Raw genomic sequence first — 23,691 nt, 5'->3', positions numbered from 1 at the left:
ACAGTTTCCATTTAAAGTCTATGCAAATGCGCGAATTTTCAGTCTGACAGTGCGAATGAGGCGAATGCGCGAATTCGCAAGGCAAAAAATTCGCCATTCGCACAAGTCTAAAATATTGAACTTTGGCGAAAAATTCGCATCAAGACGGCCAATCAGCGTTGAGGATGTCCCAACGTCACGGCTGACTAACTGACTGTGACTGACAAGATGGCGGACAAGTTGATTGTGGCTGTGTGTGGAAACCCGGTGCTGTATGACACTACGTGTCAAAATTACAAGAACTGGTTGAATAAATTGGTGTCCATTCGTGAGATTCTGTCACCGATCCCAGCTAGCAGGTCGTCAAACTGGCCAGTCGTCATCCGAAAATGCCGCTTGAAGCGGCAGTTATCCAGACGGAGCCCCTGGAGGAGCTCGGGTCACCGAGCGGGGAAATTGGTGTTAGATGGTGTTGATAACTCAGATATGACAGCGTTCAGTTTTCCGAAGTATTTTGGCCTTCCACGGCAGGTACAATGCAACAGTTCTTTGAATATCCATGGTGAAATGACGGAAGGAAATGTTGCCGGAAATACTCGCTACTCGGGCAGGTGAGCGAATTCGCATATTCGCGTGAATGACACAAATGGACACTAAAATGATCTGGCGTCATATTCGTCCAAATAACGTGACGCGAAATTTGCATTCGCATTTGGTGAGGAAACACAGTAACACACAGACCAGTGCAGTCACATGGTGACATCAACAGTTTTACAAAAGCAACGTTTCATCCACCTGTCCGTCAGCGATAATGGTCCTCGGAAACCCGGTGCAATTATAGACTTTGTCTGTTTTGTTTTTTCAAATTTCATTTTAGCCCTTTTATTTGTATCATGGTGTTTTTCTTTGCCACTAATTAAACCTCTCTGTCTGATCCCTGCTGGATCTTCTTATTTTTTGAGATGTATGCTTCGTCTTGGCGGCCCGGTGGAGCAGTGGTCCTCACTGTGGCCCCCAGCAAGAAGGTTGTGGGTGGAGCCCCGGCTGCAGCACGGGGTCTTTCTGGGTGAGTCTCCATGTTCTCCCTGTTCCTGCTGGGTTCTCTCTGGTACTCCAGCTTCCTCCACAGTCCAAAGACATCAAGAGGGACCAGGTTAATCCAGACTCTAAATTGACCGTAGGCGTGGCTGGGAGAGCCAATGGTTGTCTGTCTCTATGTGTTGGCCCTGCCATGGACTGGTGACCTGTTCAGGGGGAACCCTGCCTCTCGCCCGTAGTCGCTGGGATAGGCTCCACCCCCCCACGACCCTGAACAGGACTAAGCGGAAGAGAATGAATGGATGGATGAATGCTTTGTCTTGCATTGAGATGCAAATATTCAGCATCAGCAGGCTCAAGTTAGGATCAGCATCAAAAACCCATTTTTATCAGGATGAAAACAGGCTCCAACTACAAAGCGTCATAACTTCGAGATGAGGGACTTGATTTGATTTGACTTGTCTAAATGATTAATAATACTTCAATGTTTTCTCACCACATTGTATGTTGGCAGCACCACAAAAAACTGGTGGGAACACAAATTCCCTGGTTGGACTTCATGTTATGGGCAATGGGGACTGGTTGATTCAGTAGTTGGTTCCAGTAATCTCTGGACTGGACCAGAGCTTGTTGTACTGTAGAACTGTGGAAGAGGAATCCTTAATAATTGAAATTTTTTAATTAGAAAGAAAGACCTGTTTTCCTTTATTCCCAAAACATTTGGAAAGTCCACGAATTATGTATTTACCGTATTCTTTCCTCATTAACAAGAGAGGATAAATAACAAGAGCAGACTTGAGGAGAGCTGGATGATGCGTCTAAATAATGACCAACATCTGCTGATACCAATCAACATCATTTTACCACAAAGCTGTTCCAAGTAAATAATAACAAAGATATCAGTTTTCTTGATTCCACAACGTGAACCAGCATCCATGCAGTTGTTTAACCAGGGTTTGTTTGCCCATCATGGAAAAAGAGTCGCACAGTGGTATCAGCACACAGATATCAGTCATTTTAGAAATGTATCATTTTGATCAATATTTATATATTTGCTCAGTTTGGATCTTTGATCAGTTTTCCTTCTTTGATCGTCATCAATGGTAAAGAGAACAATAAATATATGATTTATGGGCAGAAATAAACAAACTTTTTAAAGTATCAGGTAAAATTGTTTTTATACATGTAATATTTGCCTTTGTAAATATCAGCCAAATTAGTTTTAAAATATTGCACGATGGAATCAACACCTCCATCCATCTGTTGTCAGCAGGTGCACCAGACGCTGGAAGGAGAGTGGAAATAGAAAACGCTTCAGTATTAGCAGGGAAGCAGCAGCAGACGTCGAGGAGGAAGAAGGTAAAACACACTCTCCTACAAGTCAGTGGCATCTCGAAATAGTTTTGACAGATTCTGAGATACTGTACCAGATTCTCCTTCAGGCAATGGGGCATAATGCAGTCTCAGGCCCAGTTCTTTGTCTGCTAGAAAAACACTCAGCCTATTTCTGAGTCTGGAGTGAAGCTGAGGAACAGCTACGGCTCCATGTGAAAATGAAAGAATAAAACAAATCAAGGCCTACCCTGAATAATGGCGAGGCCAAGCATGAGACAAGAGGGAATGTCCCAACAAGAAGGTGAGCAGGCTGGACCGCGGAGGTCAAACACCACAAACACAGAGGAGCCGGCAAGTGGGGGGAAAAAATTATTGAAAAGGAAGAGATAATTTGGATGAAGTTTTATGGCGCTAGCTTATGTCAGTGCTAAGCTAACATCTTCAACAGAAGCAACAGCAGGGTTCCCAGCGACTGGTGTCAGAGAACGTTGTGGTGGCGAACTTTCAGAACAGGGAGAACTCTCAGACCTTCACACTGCAGGAAAATCTGATTCATCCATCAAATCAGAAATTTTTGGTTCCAAGTGTTTATTTGTCAGTCATCAGATCCGCTTGTTGTCACCAACCCATCAACCAGACATTCATTTGGTACCTGTAGGGAAACGGCCTGCATGTCCTGCGACAGGCACTTTGAAATCCTATTGTAGCATCCAGACTGGAACGCATGTGAAGAAAGCTGATCGGACTCTCATGTTTCACGTGTTTTGTGTTTTTTTAGCTGTCCAGACTTTCTAAAATCCTCCTGGTTAAAGCTGGATATGTGAATCCTGCAATATGTGCAGTTGTTGGCTCTGTTTAATCTGGATTATATTGGCTCGATCACTGAATAATGGCTGATGTTGTGGATGCTGTGTATTTTGCCCTTCAAGTACTCACCAGTGACTCTAGAAGTCAGAAATCACTAGTCAGATATATTTAGTGTTCGTCCGTGCCTGCTGGGCGTCCTTCACCATTGGAGAGGTGTGTTAGGGTTCTGCTCACGGCTGCTCACTCCTCCATAGGACACCTTGAGCACAGGATGAGTTTTGTTGTTCATGTACAAATACCAACCATCCATCCATCCATCCATCCATCCATCCATCCATCCATCCATCCATTTTCTTCCGCTTATTCCTGTTAAGGGTCACAGGGGGGCTGGAGCCTATCCCAGCAGCCTTCAGGTGAGAGGCGGTGTTCATTCTGGACAAGTCGCCAGTCCATGGCAGGGCCAACACATATAGACAGACAACCATTGGCTCTCCCAGCCACGCCTACGGTCAATTTAGAGTCTGGATTAACCTGGTCCCTCTTGATGTCTTTGGACTGTGGAGGAAGCTGGAGTACCAGAGAGAACCCAGCAGGAACAGGGAGAACATGGAGTCTCACCCAGAAAGACCCCGTGCCCCAGCCATGACTCAAACGTGGAACCTTCTTGCTGTGAGGCGACAGTGCTGACCACTGCTCCACCGCGCCGCCCATGTACAAATACAATAAATAGTCAATACAATTTAAAAAAAAAATTTTTCATTTCCTTCTGGAACCATCATCTTATTGTGGTGGAGGAGGAGTTTGAGTGCCTGATAGACCCGAGGAGCTATGCTGTCAGGGGCATTTTACACCTGGTAGGGTCACCCAAGGCAGACTGGTCCTCGGCGAAGGGCCAGACAAAGAACTGTTCAAAAGACACTTCATGGCAGAGACAGCAAAGAGTCTGTGTACCCAGCCTGGAGGGGCACCGGGGCCCTGCCCTGGAGCAAGGCCTGGGACAGGGGCCTGGTGCCCCTCCGGGTCGAGGAACGGGTCCTGACTGCTGTCTGCACTTATGTGCCAAACAGCGGCTCAGAATACCCACCCTTTTTGGAGTCCTTGGGAACGGTGCTGGATGGCGCCCCAACTGGGAACTCAATTTTCCAACTGGAGGACTTCAACACTCATGTGGGCAATGACAGCGTGACCTGGAGGGATGTGATTGGGAGGAACGGCGGGCCAAGTGGTGTGCAAGAACTCAGGCATGGGAAGAGTTTGGTGAGGCCATGGAGAATGACTATCGGTCAGCTCCGAAAAGGTTCTGGCAAACTGTCTGTCGCCCCAGGGAGGGAAGGCGGCAACATGCACACACTGTTTACAGTGGGGACGGGAGACTGCTGACATCAACTGGGGAAATAATTGGGCAGTGGAAGGAATACTTTGGGGAACCCCTCACCCCCTTTGGGGGTGGTGCCTCTGGAGTGGCAGACCGGGGTGGTGGTCCCCATCTTTAAGAAAGGGGACCAGATGGTGTGTTCCAACTATCGGGGGATCACACTCCTCAGCCTCCCTGGAAAGGTCTATACCAGGGTACTGGAGAGGAGGGTCAGGGCAATAGCCGAACCTCAGTTTGAGGAGGAGCAGTGTGGTTTTCATCCTGGCCGTGGAACTCTTCACCCTCGCTAGGGTGGTGGAGGGGGCATGGGAGTTTTCCCAACCAGTCCTCATGTGTTTTGTGGATCTGGAGAAGGCTTATGAATGGTTTCCAGGAGGGGGAAGGGGTACTCTGGGAGTATGGGGTGGATGACCTGTTACAAAGGGCCATTCAGTCTTTCTAACTGAGGAGTGAGAGTCTGGTCCGCGTTGCCGGCAGTAAGTCAGACTTGTTCCTGGTGAGGGTTGGACTCTGCCAAGGGTGCCCTTTGTCACCGGTTCTGTTCATAACTTTTATGGACAGAATTTCTGGGCACAGCCGGGTGGTGGAGGGGGTCGAGTTTGGTGGCGGAAGGATGTCGTTTCTGCTTTTAGCGGATGACGTGGTCCTCTTAGCTCCATCAAGCCACAACCTCCAACTCTTGCTGGGACAGTTCACAGCCGAATGTGAAGCGGCTGGGATGAGAATCAGCACCTCCAAGTCTGAGGCCATGGTCTTCAGCCGGAAAAGGGTGGCCTACCCACTCCAGGTCAGGGGTGATGTCCTGCCTCAGGTGGAGGAGTTTAAGTATCTCTGGGTCTTGTTCACGAGTGAGGGTAAGGTGGAGCGGGAGATTGACAGGCGGATTGTGGCAGCACCTGCAGTGATGCGGGTGCTAAACCAGTCCGTTGTGGTGAAGAGGGAGCTTAGCCAAAAGGAGAGGCTCTCAATTTACCTGTCAATCTACGTTCCACCCCTCACCTGTGGTCATGAGCTCTGGGTAATGACTGAAAGAACGAGATCCTGAATACAAGCGGCTGAAATGAGTTTCCTCCTCAGGGAGGCTGGGCTCTCCCTTAGAGACAGGGTGAGAAGCTCAGTCCTTCAGGAGGGACTCGGAGTAGAGCTGCTGCTCCTCCATGTAGAGGAGTCAGTGGAGGTGGTTCAGGCATCTGGTGAGGACGCCTCCCTTGGGAGGTGTTCCAGGTGGGGAGGAGGCCTCGGGGCCAACCCAAGACACGCTGGAGGGATTATATCTCTTAGTTGGCCTGGGAACGCCTCTGGATTTCCCCTAAGAGCTGGTGGAAGTGGCTGGAGAGGACAGCCTGGGCTTCCTTTCTGAGGCTGCTGCCCCCGCGACCTGGACCAACCAGATAAGTGGAGGAAGACGATGACGACAAGGGAAAAGGAAAACAGGGATTTTGTCATAAATCAGGATAGCTGAAAAATTCAAGCATGGAGAGTGAATTAAATTCTGAAAAAGACATTTTTGGTGTAATATAACATGTCTTCTGAAATTGAAAGTATACAAAAATATAAGAAGGCAAAAGTGTAGCATAAACGTCTGAGGTGACTGTAAACATGTGGTTCTCAGTATTCATTTACCAAAGCTGAATGAAAGAACACACTTGAGTTCTGCACTTTATGTGATGCTAGAGTGTAGCAGCAAGGCTGGACGAGAAAGTTCAGGATTGTGTTGGAAGGCCCAGGAGGAGTTGAAGCTTCATAAATGTTGCCAGACATGTGGTTCATGTTCTTTAGCAGGTCCAGTCATTTACACACAAACAAGCACAGCACACTTTTCTCAGCCCGGGGGTGTGTGGCTGCAGCTTTCAGTGAGTTATTAAGTTGTATGTGACGGAGGAGGCACTGAGGGAGAGAGTCTCCACCACCCAGCTCACTTCAAAATGTGAATAATTAGGAGGGATTTCTGCCTGGAGGGAAAAGCAGGTAGCGGCATCCTGCAAGCACATTAGCAGGGTGTTGAGCAGCATTCTGACAAATACAAATGGCCTCTGTGTCACAGGAGATTCCACAGAGCTGTTTTACTGATTCTGTTGAGCCACAAGTGTCTCTCATTTAGATGGTGTTGCAGAGCCTCTGTTCATGTGTCCACATATCCTGAGCAGCCTAAGTTAGGGTCTGAGAGCATAACTGCAGCGTGAGAGACTGGAAGCAGACCCTGCTCACCTCTTTGATAACAGACTAACGTATGACACAGACACTTTTCATCAACACCTCATTTTGTTGGAGAGGTCTATGAGAAAATGACATAGCTTCAAGTATGTGTAAGTGTTGACGAGTGTTCCAGACCTGCATCGTTGACTTGTTCTGTGTGGGGGCCACTTAGACTCTCGTAGCACCAGTAGTTGTCTTGTCTCAAGAACACATGGGTCCTCCTCCACCTCTTGCACGGTGGTTAGGAAAAGAGGAGCAGCCGGATGATCCAAACACATCAAAAGCCCCAACAGCTCCAACGAATGGAAGGCCGGTGCTTTTCATGGCTTGCCTCTGTTGCTGCTGGGTGAATGAGAGGCAGTGGGACAGGAGAAGGTGGAACAGTGGAGCAGTGGTCCTCACGGTGGCCCCCCAGCAAGAAGGTTGTGGGTGGAGCCCCGGCTGCAGCACGGGGTCTTTCTGGGTGAGTCTCCATGTTCTCCCTGTTCCTGCTGGGTTCTCTCTGGTACTCCAGCTTCCTCCACAGTCCAAAGACATCAAGAGGGACCAGGTTAATCCAGACTCTAAATTGACCGTAGGCGTGGCTGGGAGAGCCAATGGTTGTCTGTCTCTATGTGTTGGCCCTGCCATGGACCGGTGACCTGTCCAGGGGGAAGGCTGCTGGGAGAGGCTCCACCCCCCGCGACCCTTAATAAGAATAAGCGGAAGATGATGGATGGATGGATGGAGGGGTGGATGGATGGATAATGGATGGGAGGAGGGGCAAACCGAGCAGTCTGCTGACCTGTTCTATATTGGATGTGACCATTCTTGTCAACATCGTGTTATGGGTTGGGGGTGATGCAATTCAGGCACTCTAACACACAAATTAGCTTTTCATTTTTCGCAGCTACGTTGGAAAGTTAGTTGATATGTCTTTGTCCTAATTTCATCGGCCAAAGGTGAAATCAACGAAACCTGCTACGTCAAAAGGTGTCAGATCTGTGGAGTGTGAAACAAACACGAAGGGGGGGACGATGCTGGAACACAAGTGATCCTGCTGCTGTAAACTCTGGCTAACAAGCAAATGTGGCTCATTACAGAATTGACTGTCATCATCACAATAAAAAAACATCAGCACAATTATTTGTGTACTCAACAAAAGTTTGCGAAAAGGCAACGTCTTTGTTCATTTGCATTGTGACTGCTGTTCACGTCCAGCGCACATGAGGTGCGTTTGTCTCATGACTGCGTTGTTTCCTTTGCGGTGGGTGTTTCTGTCTTTGCCCCTGGTAATGTCATCCACAGAATGTTCACTTGAAATGTGGTTTACATTGCCTCAACTTAATCAGGGATGACAAGTCAAACTGAGATATTCATATAAATAAAACTCAAACTGATGCATTACATTTTACAAGCTGCACCCTTTGGTGTGGTCTCAGGGATGTGTGTGTGTGTGTGTTTTTATTGTTGTGTTTTTGTGTAACAGAGTGAATCATTCTCTCACTCGCAGAATTCTCTGCGCTGTCTTCCGGCATGGCCAGGCTGCAGTGGACAGCACTCATGCATACAGTGCGTGGAGAGGAGTGTGTTGCCTGTGTGTGGTGGGGGTGCGATCAGGGCCTGGCCTTAGAGGACAAATGATATGGAGGAATAAAGCAAATGAAGAGAGAGAGTGAATGAGACACCTCCTTCACGGCCGGAGTTCCAGAGGGTGAGCCATGAATTCCAATGAGGGGCTCTGATTGGATGAACATGGCACAGAGACTTTGAGGCAACTGCAGGCAAAATGTAGTTCACCTGTGGGGAGGCACGGTGGAGCAGTGGTCCTCCCTGTGGCCCCCATCAAGAAGGTTGTGGGTGGAGCCCCGGCTGCAGCACGGGGTCTTTCTGGGTGAGTCTCCATGTTCTCCCTGTTCCTGCTGGGTTCTCTCTGGTACTCCAGCTTCCTCCACAGTCCAAAGACATCAAGAGGGACCAGGTTAATCCAGACTCTAAATTGACCGTAGGCGTGGCTGGGAGAGCCAATGGTTGTCTGTCTCTATGTGTTGGCCCTGCCATGGACTGGTGACCTGTCCAGGGGGAAGGCTGCTGGGATAGGCTCCACCCCCACCACCCTCAACAGGAGAAGAGGGAGAACATGGATGGAGGGATGGATGGATGGAGTTCACCTGCATCCACGTGTGGTTCAGCATGTTCAGCTGACTAAAAGGATACAAGCCTGGATGTCTTCCTGTTGGCTGGTATTGGAGGAGTGATGGACCTAAACGTGAATGAGTCAAGGTTCTGGGATCGTAGAAGATTAAATAATGAAGGCTACTTCCAGCATGGCAATGTTCAATTTTGAGGCCAGTTTGGAAGGAAATTTGCAACTGTTGTGCCAACTAATTGTCTTTTGTTCAGATAATTCATCTTTCATTTAAAAAGACTTCCAAATTTGAGTTTAGAATTCCAATTTTAACTTTCATTAGTTTGAATATCATTTTTTTCAGTGTCTACATGTGCTCAGAAATCATCAGGCAACAATAACTGCTTGATCCTGGTTGGTTTGTAGTTTGGTATTTTAGGCTGTTTTTGTCCGGCATTCACTCAAGAATCTTGAAGACATACGCAGCCACACCTCTCCGTCCTTACCGGAGCTCCAAAAACGACATCAGAGATGTTGGCTTTGCCAGCATGGTGAGAAAATAGTCGACTTGATGGAGCCTGAAACAAAACTCTTCCCCTCTGAATGACACGGCACGGTTCCATCAGCACATGAACACTGCAGCGTGTCGCTCCATGAAACCATGTTTTGTAAGCTGAGGCTTGCTGAGCCTGGAGACGATACCAGCAAAGAAGGTCAAAGACCAAAGCCTCTGACTCACGGCAGCTCTCGCCCTCCTTCTGCCTGGCTGCTCTGAGTCCAAGGTGGTGTTGATGGTTGTTGGCTACTGGCTGGAACGTCTGCAGGAGACTGAGCTGGACCTCCTCACCTGAGCTCCAAGACACGGAGGAGAACCCTGCTTGTGGGCAGGAGCCCAACAGCTCAGCCACCTCTGTTTCTCTACCTGCTGGGGCCCTGGAGTTTAGCACCTCCCCCTGTCAGCACTGATGTCAGGCGCCACATCAACCTTGTTCTTCTCTGAGGCAGCGGCTGTGAGAGGCTTCCTGAACCTGCTCACAACCTCCTCGGCAGGGACGCCACTCGCCCGAGTGAGGGTGGAGGCGCTGCTGTCACACATTACAGAGTGATGACACGGCTGCACCAGCAGGGTGTGATTTGGCCCTCCAGATGAGAGATGGTTCAGCCACCTTCTCCCTGGATGCTGACCGTCCTTCCCTCACTGGAGTCAGACCCGGCTTGCTGCTATCAGGGGTTCCCCTCAGAAGATTAATGTCACACATATCTGAGAACACAGATGGGTCTGTTTCCAGTTTGAGTGAGATGTTGGAGTCTGAAGTGGTGGGAGGGAAGTGAGAGGAGCTTCCATGTGTCTACAGATGCTCGTCGGACGAAAAATGGGAAACCATTTTGCCGCACCACTGACAAGTAGACATGAGGCTGTGAGGGCACACAACAGGACGGCAGCAGCATACGTCAAACTTCATTACTCAGCTCAGCGAATGTAAATATCCCGGAGCCTCCCGCTGTGGTCACACAGACACACGCTCCATCAGAGCAGAGTGCACGTACATCCAGAGGATGCACCAGCATGCAGCACACTCAACCAGATGTTGTGTTACAGGTTAGAGGGAGCAGAAGCAGATGCTCAGTTGGTCCTGTGGTACCGGTTGAAGTATACACCGTAAATGTTACTGGACACCAACACCTCAGCACAAAAGAGCATGAATAAACACAACGGCAAAATGTAAATCAAATTCACAAGAGAAAAACAACAAGAAAAAGTCAGAAATCACAACAGCAACAAAAAGCAACTACAAATTCAGAGCTGGTCACTGATTGGCTTGGTCTGTGTGTCTGTGGGTGTGACTTTTTTGTCTCTTGTTTTCTTGAATAACATTTTTTTGTTGCATTTTTAATTCAATGATTTATATTTTTTGTCATTGTGATTTGCACCTCAGGGCAGCAGCAGATCCTCTCCAGGACCGATGATGGCTGAGCTCTTCATTCTTTCTTTTAATGTCATAAATCTCATTTACTTTCCCTACATTTTAGATTTACTTACCCTGAGACACAGGTGAGTGCATACATTGGTACACTGCCCCCCCCCCCCATATGTATTCAACCTTACACTGTAAGAAAAAATCCGGTGAAATACTGGCAGCTGTGGTTGCCAGTATTTCACCGTAAAAATGACAATGTAGAGGACTTTACGGTATGCTGTTTTGGCAACTAAATTTTTCAGAACAGAACTGTTATTTGTTTACGGTAGTTTGCCGCAAAAACCACAGTTAAAACATAAACCTGTTTACAGTAATCTCCTGTCAAAATTACAGTCTCAGTCATAAACACGACAGAAACGGTATCATATATTACGGTATTTTTTTTTGTTTTTCGGTAAAATACCGGCAGCTGTGGTTGCCATAACTCTACCATTAAATTACAGTAAAACATTTTCTTTTATGGTAAAAAATATATTGATGCTGTTGATTTAACGGTTAGAAAATGTACTTATTAAAAGTAATAAAAAAAAAGAAAATATCAGATGTACAGATTCTAAATATGCTTTTAATATTCAGCCAAATTAGCATTTCAATTGTTGTCAGATGCAGAACTTGCCAGACAGTGTAATCTGTCATTCCTTCTATTCTGTAAACTTAATAGACAGAGCATGAATTAATATTGTCAAATTACTTCATGTACCAGAACAGCCAGAAAAAACATCCATCTTAAAATTTTTCAAATATAGAAAATCTTTATTTTATATTTGTTATGGTGTAACCATCAAATATTTGAAGTTTAACATATCACAAAATATCTAAGAATGAGAACAACATTATGGAAGAAATGTTCAAAAGTTCACTTTCTGTTCCAATGTCAAAACCACTGTAGTAAACTGAACACACTTTACTTACAAACTCTAACAAGAAACCTTTACAATTAAGTTGAGAATGTTTAAGTGCATATTTTGGTACAAATCTGACCACAAAGTGATATCAGTGTACTTACAGTAACATATTCACATTATCAAAATAAAATAATCCCTAAAAGGAAACTTCGGTTTATTTCAACCTGTCTCCTATCATCATAAATGTGCTTCATGTGTCTCGTGACGTTAAAATATTAGTTGTCATATTGGCCGTTGTCCAGATACAGCCGGAGCGCTGCTACGAGCTTCAGACCTGTTACAAGGTAAGTGAACAGGCACACTTTCACGGGCAAAGTTAGTCCACTAAACAAGCCCCCCCCCCCCCCCCAACCCACATCGTTAGTATAAATGTCAGAGAACATATAGAAGCCACATGTGAATGTGTTGTGGGAGCTTATAGCCCTACCCGGCGCAGCTTTCATGATTGCGAGTGGAGGTAATTCGCTCAAACCATGTAAACAAAGATGGCTTAAAACAGGGAAGCTAACAGAACACGTTTACATGTGGTTTCTACATCTTCTCTGACATTTATACTGACCACGTGAGGCGGTGTGTATTCTATTTCTTTCAGTGAAGCCAAAATGGAGAATTATGCCTTTAACTTGCTCACTGTACAGCTCCGAGTAAAAAGGTGATCCGTCTTTTATTTGCAAGGCTGGAGGACCCACTGACCCAGCGGAAAGAAAGGCCTGAAACATCTGATGTCTCTCTGAAAGAGTCACACAGATTTTTGAAATTCTTCACATGCCTAGTACATCTTTTGAAGTAACTATGTTTGCTCTCAAAACCCATGGTCCATAGCCTGATGAGTGGGCCAAATTTCAGTGTCAGTCCTGGATATGTGCCCGTTCACTTACCTTGTAAAGCAGGGGTGTCCAAACCGGTCCAGTAAGGGCCGGTGTGGCTGCAGGTTTTCATTCCAACCAAGCAAAAGCAACACCTGATCCAACCAATGAGCCGTGTGGACACAGCTTAGTTGATCTAAGTAGAATCAGGTGTTGCTTTTGCTTGGTTGGCATGAAAACCTGCAGCCACACCGGCCCTTACTGGACCAGTTTGGACACCCCTGTTGTAAAGGGTCTGAAGCTAGGAGCAGCTCAGGGTGCATCTAGACAACTGCTAACAGGACAACTAATATTTTCACCTCACTCGTCACATGAAGCACATTTATGACGATGGGAGACAGGTTGAAATAAACCAAAGTTTCCCTTAAGTGGAGCAAAAGTTTCAAATACTAGCAATTTTACCTCAACTTTTTTAAAGTACAAAACCAGTGCAATAACGCTGAACATGTACAAACTGTCCCACACTGCTCCTGTTGTTAGTTAAACTAAAAAAATAAATCACAGCTAATTAGCTTCATTCTAGGTATGAAGGAACACTGAATGTCACACCTTCACAAGAATGTCTCCAAAAACAGCAAAAAAGTCTTATTTTGCACAGCACTGACACTGAACTGAATTTAGTGCTTTCATATTTGGACGAGTCATGAATCCCACTCGTACTTGTCCTCAGAGTGTGTACAGTGTATGATGTATAAGAATGTGAACACATGGTTATGCTGTGTTTCAGTAGTGTGTGAGTGTGTGTGTGTGTAAGTCCATGCATAAATCAACCTCACGTCTCCGCCCTTTGATCCTCATTCAGGACGTGGACACCTCCCTCAGGTCTCACAAACTCTCTGAAGTCCTTTGGCCTTATCTTAACACCGTTGGTAGCTGCCCTGAAAAGCATTTTCATTTCATGTAGAGGATCAAGTTCATGCATCAAGTTAAACACAATGTCTGCAGTGACTGTAACACTGAGTGTACCTTCTATCATACTGGCCCTCAACTTCACTGGGAGGTCCACTCATGGTCAGCCAGGTCTGAGGTCAGAGTGAAGACTCTGGGATTGACTGAGAACACTTTCTTCTTCTTCTTCCACTCGACTTTGGTGCCTTTCTCAGGATTGATTGAAAAGAAACACCTTCGTATATGAGAGAGAGAGAGAGAGAGAGAGAGAATCTCAGATGGGATATCTTGCATTTTCTAATGTTATAAAAAGAAAAAAAAATCACCGTTGGAGGAACTCCAGTGTAGACCGTAGTTCCACGGGGTCGTGTATGTTGAGGCAGGAGTCACTGCCAAACATCAGGCAGATGTGAAGGAAGTGACGTGGTCGTTGACAACCTCTTTGTCGATGCTCAGCATAAATGTCTCAGCGGCAAAGCAGGAGGACCCTAAGAATTAGCATGAACAAAAAAATAAACTTTAATGACAAGGGCTTCAATAACAGCCATAAATTCAATGGTACTTATTTCAATATAGGATGAGAGTCACACAACCTACTGTTAGCAGAACTTGTTAGCAGGTCAAATGTTAGCCACTGTCTCAAAATGATCTCCAAGCTAACATGAAAATAAACAAGTAAAAGTACATGTGGGTGCTAGTACACCGATAGAGAAAGCTTGCAGGTTTGGTTCAGTTTACTTACCACACACAGTAAGGCAGGGTGTTGGAGGCACATTCTCCACCTGAACCTCCGCAGCAATGCTGGTCTTCTCAACCAAATGGAACAGATGCTCTTCCTTCTCAACAAAATGAGCCAGTAAAAGAGGCACCATCTGCATGACCTCTTCTGATCAACCAGTGGACTGACCTCTTTCAGTTTGAAGCTTGAGAAGAGCATCCAGAACTTGTTAATGTTTTTGTGCAGCAACACGTTTGAAGAAGTTGAAGAGGCGTGCCCCCTTTGTGTCCACATTAGCAAGGAAGGACTCAATCAAACTCACGCCAGTCAGTTCCTGGAAGTGTGCTTTCAGACCAACTTGGAGTGAATGGAGTCTGTAAAAGTACAACAAAAGAGACTTGAGATCATGAAACCTTTAATGTTTTTCTACTCTTAGAGAAATTAAACGATTGCATTACTTGTGCAGCTCAAGAAGAGAAGTGTGCTGTGTAGAGGTGTCAATGTTTTACACTCCCCCTTTTGGGCCCAGGCAGCAACCAGTCTTCTGGCTTGTATGGGCTTCAATACTGGCAGCAAGTCTCCCTCTGTAATGTACTGCAAGTCATCTGTTGTTACTGCACCAAGTGTTTTCAAAGTGTCTCATCATCAGCAGAGTCACATATGGTGGACCACAGGGTTCAGTTTTAGGACCGATTCTCTTCCCTCTTTCCATGCTCCCATTAGGTGACATAATCCAGAAGCACTCGATCAACTTCCACTGTTATGAGGATGACACACAACTTTACTGGTCGATGGAGCCAGACGACACAAGCCAGTTTACTAATCTGCTAGACTGCCTGAAAGACATTAAATCCTGGATGTCTTCTAACTTCTTACTGCTAAATTCAGATAAAACTGAGGTCATCATTTTTGGACCTAAACACCACAGGGACACCTCTCTAACCAGATCACTACTCTAGATGGCATCACCCTGACCCTGAGGACAACTGCAAGGAACCTTGGAGTCATTTTTGACCAGGACCTTTCCTTCAGCTCCCACATAAATCATGTGACCAGGACCGCCTTCTTCCACCTGCAGTATCACTAAGATTAGGAATATCCTTTCCCAGAGTGATGCTGAAAAACTGGTGCATGCATTTATCACTTCTAGGCTGGACCACTGCAACTCTCTCCTGTCAGGATGTCCTAAATACTCTCTAAAGAGTCTCCAGCTGGTCCAGAACGCTGCAGCCAGGGTTCTGACAGGAGTTAAGAAGAGAGAACACATCTCTCCACTTTAGCTTCTCTCCTTCCTGTAGGATCTAGAATCCACTTCAAAGTCCTTCTGCTGATTCATCAGGCTCTCAATGATGAAGCTCCATCCTCTCTGAAAGAGCTCATTAGTCCCTCCTGTCCCACCAGAGCACTCCGCTCCCAGAATGCAGGTCTTTTAGTGACTCCCAGTATCAATAAAAACAGACTGGGAGGTAGAGCCTTCAGGTACCGGCTCCTCTACTGTGGAACCAGCATCTCTCCATGGGTCAGAGAGGCAGACACTTTAACTACGTTAAAGTCCAGGCTTAAGACCTTCCTCTATGACAGAGCCTTCAGTTAGGACTGGTTCAGGTAGCTCTGAACCATTGATAGCTATGCTGCTACAGGCTTAGACTGCTGGGGGACACATCAGGTTACATGGAGCCCTTCCCTCCTCTCCTCTCCTCTCCCCCTCTCCTCCTCTCCTCTCCCCCTCTCTCCTCCTCTCCTCCCTGCACATTTTTGGAACTGTCATTACCACTACTTGTTACACTTTGTAGTTTGGCCTTGGTGTCTCGCAGTCTCTCTGTGTTTCCACAGATCCACCAGAGCCCCAACCGCCGCCTGCATCACCCCCCCCCCCCTCTTATTCCCTACTGTTACACCGGCCTGCGCTCCCCTTCCATGAACCAGTCTACCATCCAGTCCCCCATCAAGCTGGCTTGCTCTCCCTGCCTCCCCTTCCATGAACCAGTCTACCATCCAGTCCCCCATCAAGCTGGCTTGCTCTCCCTGCCTCCCCTTCCATGAACCAGTCTACCATCCAGTCCTCCATCAAGCTGGCTTGCTCTCCCTGCCTCCCCTCCCATGAACCAGTCTACCATCCAGTCCCCCATCAAGCTGGCTTGCTCTCCCTGCCTCCCCTTCCATGAACCAGTCTACCATCCAGTCCTCCATCAAGCTGGCTTGCTCTCCCTGCCTCCCCTTCCATGAACCAGTCTGCCATCCAGTCCCCCATCAAGCTGGCTTGCTCTCCCTGCCTCCCCTCCCATGAACCACTCTACCATCCAGTCCCCCATCAAGCTGGCTTGCTCTCCCTGCCTCCCCTTCCATGAACCAGTCTACCATCCAGTCCCCCATCAAGCTGGCTTGCTCTCCCTGCCTCCCCTTCCATGAACCAGTCTACCATCCAGTCCCCCATCAAGCTGGCTTGCTCTCCCTGCCTCCCCTTCCATGAACCAGTCTACCATCCAGTCCCCCATCAAGCTGGCTTGCTCTCCCTGCCTCCCCTCCCATGAACCAGTCTACCATCCAGTCCCCCATCAAGCTGGCTTGCTCTCCCTGCCTCCCCTTCCATGAAGGAGTGGGCCAAATTTCAGTGTCAGTCCTGGATATGTGCCGCAAAAAATGATGTTTAGGTCCCAAGCTGATTTCTGGAAATAGTCCCTTCCTGGTTTCCAAATATTCTTCAATGAGAACATCCAGATATGCAACCTGAGCCTTGGAAATTTGCTGAGCACAAATCAGGTCAACAATGTCCTTAAGCTGCAAAATTAACTGCCACACTTTATCTTGGGGGTCCTGCACTTTGTCTCCAATTATCAGAGGCAACAGTCTTAAGAAGTTCCAATTTTGGACAGCATGTCCACTCAGTTTCAGTGCGCGAGGACTGACCTCACAAGGGTTGGAGGAAGCATCTGTTGCTTTGTATTTTAATTGCTTGATTCGCCTGTTCAAAATTGTGCAGGTGAACCATTTCTTTTTGTTGATCAGGTACTTGAGGTAAAGAGCAACATCGCATGAGAGGACACCCTCAAAGACCTCATGACCGAGACAGGGGGGGGGCATGCCAGGTGAACAAACATCAAAGTTTTGTAGAGTATTAAATACTGACCTGAACTTTATCCCTTGCACTTGTGGAGCATCCTCTGTCTCCAGCTGTTCGATGGCAGAGCTGTGCGTTTCTGGAGTCCGCTCCAGTCCACAGACGTTAGGATCAGCACCCTGAAATTCAGTTCGAGAAATCAGAAAATATCTGCAGAAGTACTCAGAAGAACTGAAATTGTCTGTGAAACCACCAATGGTGTGAGAGCCCAGGTTGTCTCCAGCAATGCAGTAGAGAGCTCCCTTTAATACAAGTTCATCTCCCATTGATATCCCATTTCCCTCCAGTTCTTTCAGATCAGTCAGCAGTTCAGAAAAAACCTCGCCATGGCCAAATTCCTTGAAGTCCTTCTCTCCACCCAATCAAACCAGCTGCATGGGGTCAACATTTGACCGTACATGGGGGAGCATGTTGAGAAGAGAGAAGTACACAGCCAAAACCTTGTGCTTCTTTTTTGCAGAACCCAGTGGATTCACAACTTCGAATGCATCCTGGTACTAAAACCAGCTTGAGACAACTTGGGTTTTCCTGAAAAATGTGTTTGACATAAACACCTCACCATCACAACAGTCAGAGAGAACATCTGTTTTTGAAGCATTGGGATCCGCTGACATGAGGCCCTGCCAAAAGCCGGACTTGTGCATACCCTTTTTAAGTGTTTAGTGCAGGAATATAACAGGCACACCTCTCTGTCCTGCTCTCATCTCTGCCAACACGATTTGTTTGGGCTCCACGTATTTGAACACGTCTTTAAAGCACTGGGTTCTTGAGCAAGCCGTTCTCATTGGCCCTGGGTGGCAATGCTTAAACAGGTCAGATTGTTACTAGTTTTTACAATGTCTTCATCTGACACTGACATATCTTTTAGGAGCAAGTTTAGACGATTCAAAGTATATGTGTGTCCCAACTCATGTATATTCTGTATTTCTTCAACAATGTTTTGGATGGTAGTCACTGGAAGAAGATGCTGTCCCTGAAGTTCCATGTAAAACATGCATATATTTCTCAAACACAGGTCACAAAAATTAGACCCATCCCGACAGTGTCGTCAGCATCTGGCACACTGGCAGCAGGCTCCTGCATGGTCGCACTTGTAGTGGGAGTCTCACAGTGTGTATCTGGGAGTGCTGCACAAGTCACATTTTCTGACCAATGTCTGTGCTTTCTGGACATGTGAGCCTTAAAAGACGTTTTTCCAGTGAAAACACTTTTGCATCCCACTGGACGAGCGACATGGCGCCCTTCTGCTCTGTGCTCCTGTAAGTGAGCAGTCGGCGGTTTAGTTCACTCACACTGGCGTTGACACAGTGAGACGGTGCATTTGAACGGCGTCATGGTCACATCCTGAGTTTGGCCGGTGACCTGTTGTGGTGGCGGGAGAAGTGGGACTTTAAAGCTGCATAGCCTGAAAACACCTGCTTACAACTTCCTCCAACACATTTAAAAATGTGTTGGGTTCACTGCGGTGCAGCTTGCAATGCAAAACATTTGCTTTTGCAGACTGAACGTTTTCTCCTCCTTTGTGACAAGAATACATCTTCAATACACAAATGCGCCGCTGTTATAACCACAATGACCTCCAGCACATAGACGGATCCTACTTTAGCCCGCCAGGTGGGTAAACTCACACGCACGCTCACCATAGTCTCCAGCACATAGACGGATCCTACTTTAGCCCGCCAGGTGGGTAAACTCACACGCACGCTCACCATAGTCTCCAGCACATAGACGGATCCTACTTTAACCCGCCAGGTGGGTAAACTCACACGCACGCTCACCATAGTCTCCAGCACATAGACGGATCCTACTTTAGCCCGCCAGGTGGGTAAACTCACACGCACGCTCACCATAGTCTCCAGCACATAGACGGATCCTACTTTAGCCCGCCAGGTGGGTAAACTCACACGCACGCTCACCATAGTCTCCAGCACATAGACGGATCCTACTTTAGCCCGCCAGGTGGGTAAACTCACACCACATTTTTAAAAAGCAGTCAAAGGAATGAAAGGATGACTAATAAGACAGCCTGTCTCCTAAACACGTCTCCACCTGTATGACAGGTGTTTCCAGGCTGTTCTGAGAGTCGAATGTAGCTCAACGTGAAGCTACACAATGTTAGCTGTCTGCAATGCAACCCTCTTGATAACCCCAATAAACACAATTCACCCAAAAGCATTTAACTTGTGTTCATTTGCTGACCCAAGTATCTTCTGGCTGAGGCAAAGTCCTAAAAGTCCGGCGGTGAGGACGGTGGATTCTCACGGTGAAGTCCAAGACCACGTCAAGTCCGGAGGGTCCCGGAGGGAGGCGGATACCGTGCGCTGATTGGCTGATTTGAAACTCGGCGCGTTAATGCCAACTAAGGCACAATCCCCAAGCTGCAGAGGGGAAATACAGCTTCTGCTCAGTTTGAGCAGGTTTTGAGACAGTTTTAAAATAATTAATTTAAGATGCTTTTAAATGTAGCAGTTTTGAGATGCTATTAGAATCCGTCAGCTTTTTTTTCAGATGCTTTTAAAATCATGTTTTGAGACGCCTCTAAAGTCCTTCAAATGGTTTCCCTCATATAAATTGAATTTACCTCTGGACCATATTAACATAACATGTTCTTCCTGAAAAAAGGGAGGTATGATTTTGCAGAATGTTTAACAGTTTTATACTGTAAATTAAAATGTAAACATCAGCAAAATCTTTAAGCAGAATAATGCCGTCAATTTTACAATGATTTCTCTTCTGTGACTTTACGGTATTTTCCCATGAATTTTACCATTTTTTTTAACAGTTATTCAGTGTATTTACTACGGTGATATACTAATTTAGATTTACGGCCTTTAACTGTTGCCATTTGACCGTTTTTTTTACCATAATTCCTATGGACTTTTTTTTTACAGTGTACACATGCAATAGATTACAAAACACCTCAAATTTGAATTCACTCCACAACTACAATTGCTCATGTTGTTATCATTTATTGTTAGTGTTGTTAATTGTACTGTAATCTTATCTGTATCCTGTTTGATGCTTTTTACGGTGTTGAAATGAAGGTTGCTCCTCAGTGTAATTTGGAGGAGAATAACGTTACACATTCTCATTTTCCTCTATTTTTATTCTCTTTGTTGAAAAGTGCAGTATAAAAAATGTCTAATTGATGTATAGATGAAGTTACTTTGCTGTTGCAAACTTGGTGCCCTGGGATTTTACTGTAGAATATAAATATTCACAATCTCAGCTCATCAGTCGGTGTCGCTGTGTCTGAGCGTGACGATGGCCACCCCTGCTGCTGGTGAGAGACTTTGAGACGACGAGCAAATTGCTGCTAAAACGCCTTCCTATAAGCCTCGTTTAACCAATCTTACTTTGTGTCAATTATTTACTTTAATTATTTTTTGACACTGTGTGATCACACAAAATGTGAGGAATTGCTTCAGGACACACACTGTCTTCATCGGGGGCTATTTTTGTCTCTCTTTGTGTCTTGCTGACATGGAATGTGTCAAAAATCTATGGATGCGTCTCTTGGACAAAAATGATTCCAGTGTGCTGCGTGCTGACGAATGTGTCCACTCATTATTGTCACATACTCTTAAACACTGGGGTGCCCAGACAGCATCACCAAGGTGAGGCAATGGCGGTGAATCAGCTGCTCGAATGACGCCAGCGCCTCCGGCTCTCCATGTTTGTAGGCTTCGGCTGTAGCTTGGAAGAATGTTTGGAGACGCTTCTTTATCATGGAGGCTCAAGCAAACAAGGCGATATTCTTGCTTAGACACAAATGAGTGCACTCAGCATCTCTAGAGTAACTCAACTCTTACAAACACACACACACACACACACACACACACACACACACACACACACACACACACACACACCCCATGTATAAAACCATAAAGTCTAATACCAGTAATACCAGTGTTGCCCAGTATTTGTCCCACCGAAAGTGTTGTTAATCTAACTGATTTGAAATGGCTGAATCATTTGCCCTGGATTTACTGAGTAAAGAACCACAAAAAAAGACAGAAATGCACGCAAGAAAATAAAAGACCTGCAAGGTGCGGAGGTTCCGCTCAGGGCTCCTCGGCGTCGGTGTACGCGGGTTCTTAACACAAGCGAACCTTGTCCGGGGGAGCGAGCGAGTGGATATTTGGGTAATGTAGTTGTTCCTGGACTCTTGGTTTGCAAATGTCTGCTGTAAGAACTGCAGTACCCACAGTTCCTAGCGCGCGCGACCCCTTGGTTAACGGTGCCGGTGTTCCACGGACACGATCCCGAGAGTCCACAGGAGAGGCAGCACTGCGAGGTACCTGCTGAAAGTGAAGAGACAAGTTCTGGGAGGGTTCTGTCGATGGTTCTGGTTCTGCCCAGCTGCGTGTGTCTGCTCTCCACGCTGCTGCGCTCAGGCGGTGGCTAATGTTAGCCGGCGGGAAGCTAACTCTCACGTTAGCTCGCGTCTCAGACCTAAGCGCCACGTTACTGAGCAAACTACCGAACCAAAGTTGGTTAAAGAGGCTTCGGAAACCCCAGCCAGGTGAGACGAACCGCGCCGGTTCCGCTCTCTCCTCCGAGACCAGTGAGTTCATGATTACCGGACGGCTTCGAGCGAACCGAGTCAGAACTTTGTCGCTGGTGAGGAGACAACGAGTTATTGGTCCACTCCTCACTAAGACTTCACCTGCCATTAAAGCCAACCCCTCCCTGTTACTGGTCACGTGGAGGCGCCACGTCCCACCTAAGCCGGGTCCAGTGACACCTGGGGTCTGCTCTCACAGCTAGGAGAGAGAGAGCGGAGAAATGGATATCTTGAGGGCACGAAATATGATTTGTTTCCTCTATGTAGTTACTTTGAGGCAACGAGATATCACTTGCTAACAATTTCGTTGGGTGAAGGAGTCTCTCTCGTCCACGTGACCAGTAACACCCTGTCACCTGTCTTGTCCAGGTGGATGCTGAGGGAGGGGCTGGGATTCACTGGCAGGTGAATCAGGTGAATATGGTTGTGAGGAGTGGCTATCACTTAAACTGAGGGAACGTTCTATTTTCTATATCCTTGAACGCGCCACAGCTCCTGGTCATGAGTCAGTTTGGAGGAACCCTGTGGCATCAAACACCTCAAAGTACCTGTCAGTCTGCGCTCCTGCAGGCCTCCGTCTGCTACGCAGGAAGTTTAAACTTTCACTGCCTTCGATGTCCTACCTTAAATGTGTCATTCTCTTAATTAAAGCAATTTAAAACCCATTTTCAGGTTTTCTCTCTGAATTTCAGTGGACAGCGAAATAGTAACAACTGCACTGTTTGACACAAATGTGTCTTCTTACATCTGAAAGCACCAGATTCCGCCCAGCGAGCCCAGGACTAGAGAGCAGGGCGTGACATGGCTCCTCCACGGCTCACGGGTGCACTGCGCTCCTTCTCCAACGTCAGCAGGAAGGAGAACGCCGCTGAGCAGCTCTATGACTTGAAGGTGAGCTGGGAGTATTGCTTTCCATCATTGTTAACCCTCCGAATGTGATATTGACTTTGATCGATGGGTGGAATTTAGGATGAAACTGTCGCTGAAGTTGCACCCTGTCATATCTGAAGCGCAGCAGCTTCTCTTCCGTGGTGAAGCTAACCGGTTTCATAGGCAGCAGGGTGCGCTCCTGACCTCAAGCAGCGTGCAGACCCAGGAAAACAGATGGACTGACATTTGCACCGAAGTCACACGGCAAATGCAGGACCTGTCAGGAGCATATATGGCATACGAAGGCTTGATACATTTTTTTGTTTATTTTCAGCATCGTTTACTGTTTGTTTGAGAGGTAAATGCACAGCACCTCAGCGCGCCCTACCCTGAGCGAGCATGCAGGGCCCCTTGCTAGATTAACATCACAAACAGAGCAGCACTTGCCAGAGCGACAACATTGGCGCAGCCTATGGACGTAGGTTTGGTGTCACCTTCATGACTGCGCCATCACTGAGCTGGGATGGAGTTGTGAATTGTTGGAAAGCAGCCAGTGGCAGCATGTGAGCAGGAGTGTGGCGTAGCTCTGGGGCGTCCAGTTGAAATGGTCCTGCGGGGCTCGTCAGTGTGGTGCTTAGGTTTGGAACTGAACCACGAGACTGGGTTCCAGTGCCGTCACTCACCAGAAGTTAGTTGCTGCCCCATTGTGCACAAGCGTGGTGCTTCTGGGATGTGCAATGTCTCGACAGCAGCATCCACGTTTCCAGAATGGTCACAATCTTGGCGCGGCTGGGGTGGGCACATTGTCCAGCCTCAGTCTTTCCTGGTTAATTCAGATCAAGGACTTCCTGAGATAAAAATGGTGCTTTATTAAAGTTATTGGGATTCTGCGTGGAAGCACTTTTTTTTTTTTACTTTCCTCAATCATAAGTTTAGATTT

General features: G+C 46.9%; 1 protein-coding gene and 1 long non-coding RNA gene across 6 annotated transcripts in view; one reads left to right on the top strand and one right to left on the bottom strand.

Moving 5' to 3' along the window:
• Positions 1-12,835: 12,835 nt before the first annotated feature.
• LOC147253937 (uncharacterized) lies at positions 12,836-22,132 on the bottom strand. Its single transcript, XR_015118615.1, has 9 exons — positions 21,357-22,132; positions 17,321-21,007; positions 14,652-14,787; positions 14,516-14,567; positions 14,218-14,398; positions 14,073-14,131; positions 13,802-13,963; positions 13,554-13,710; positions 12,836-13,465 (listed from the first exon to the last, which is right to left on the bottom strand). It is a non-coding gene; the product is annotated as an uncharacterized LOC147253937 (long non-coding RNA).
• ascc3 (activating signal cointegrator 1 complex subunit 3) overlaps positions 21,464-23,691 on the top strand; it is a 137,093-nt gene continuing 134,865 nt past the window's right edge. The window contains exons 1-2 of one of the 5 annotated variants that reach the window (XM_086219314.1): positions 21,464-21,611; positions 22,636-22,772. In XM_086219314.1, the coding sequence (XP_086075440.1) occupies positions 22,683-22,772 (90 nt within the window). In that variant the 5' untranslated portion in view covers positions 21,464-21,611; positions 22,636-22,682. Of the gene's footprint in view, positions 21,938-22,635; positions 22,773-23,691 lie in introns of all 5 variants that reach the window. The other 4 variants (XM_086219317.1, XM_086219315.1, XM_086219313.1 and 1 more) reach the window with 4 other exon arrangements.

The sequence above is a fragment of the Aulostomus chinensis genome, chromosome 11 (genome assembly GCF_037954235.1).
Source record: "Aulostomus chinensis isolate RoL2024-O1b breed Wild chromosome 11, RoL_Achi_v1.0, whole genome shotgun sequence".
Lineage (NCBI taxonomy): Eukaryota > Metazoa > Chordata > Actinopteri > Syngnathiformes > Aulostomidae > Aulostomus > Aulostomus chinensis.
Note: the sequence above shows the minus strand (reverse complement) of the source record. Positions and strands in the feature narration are given on the sequence as shown.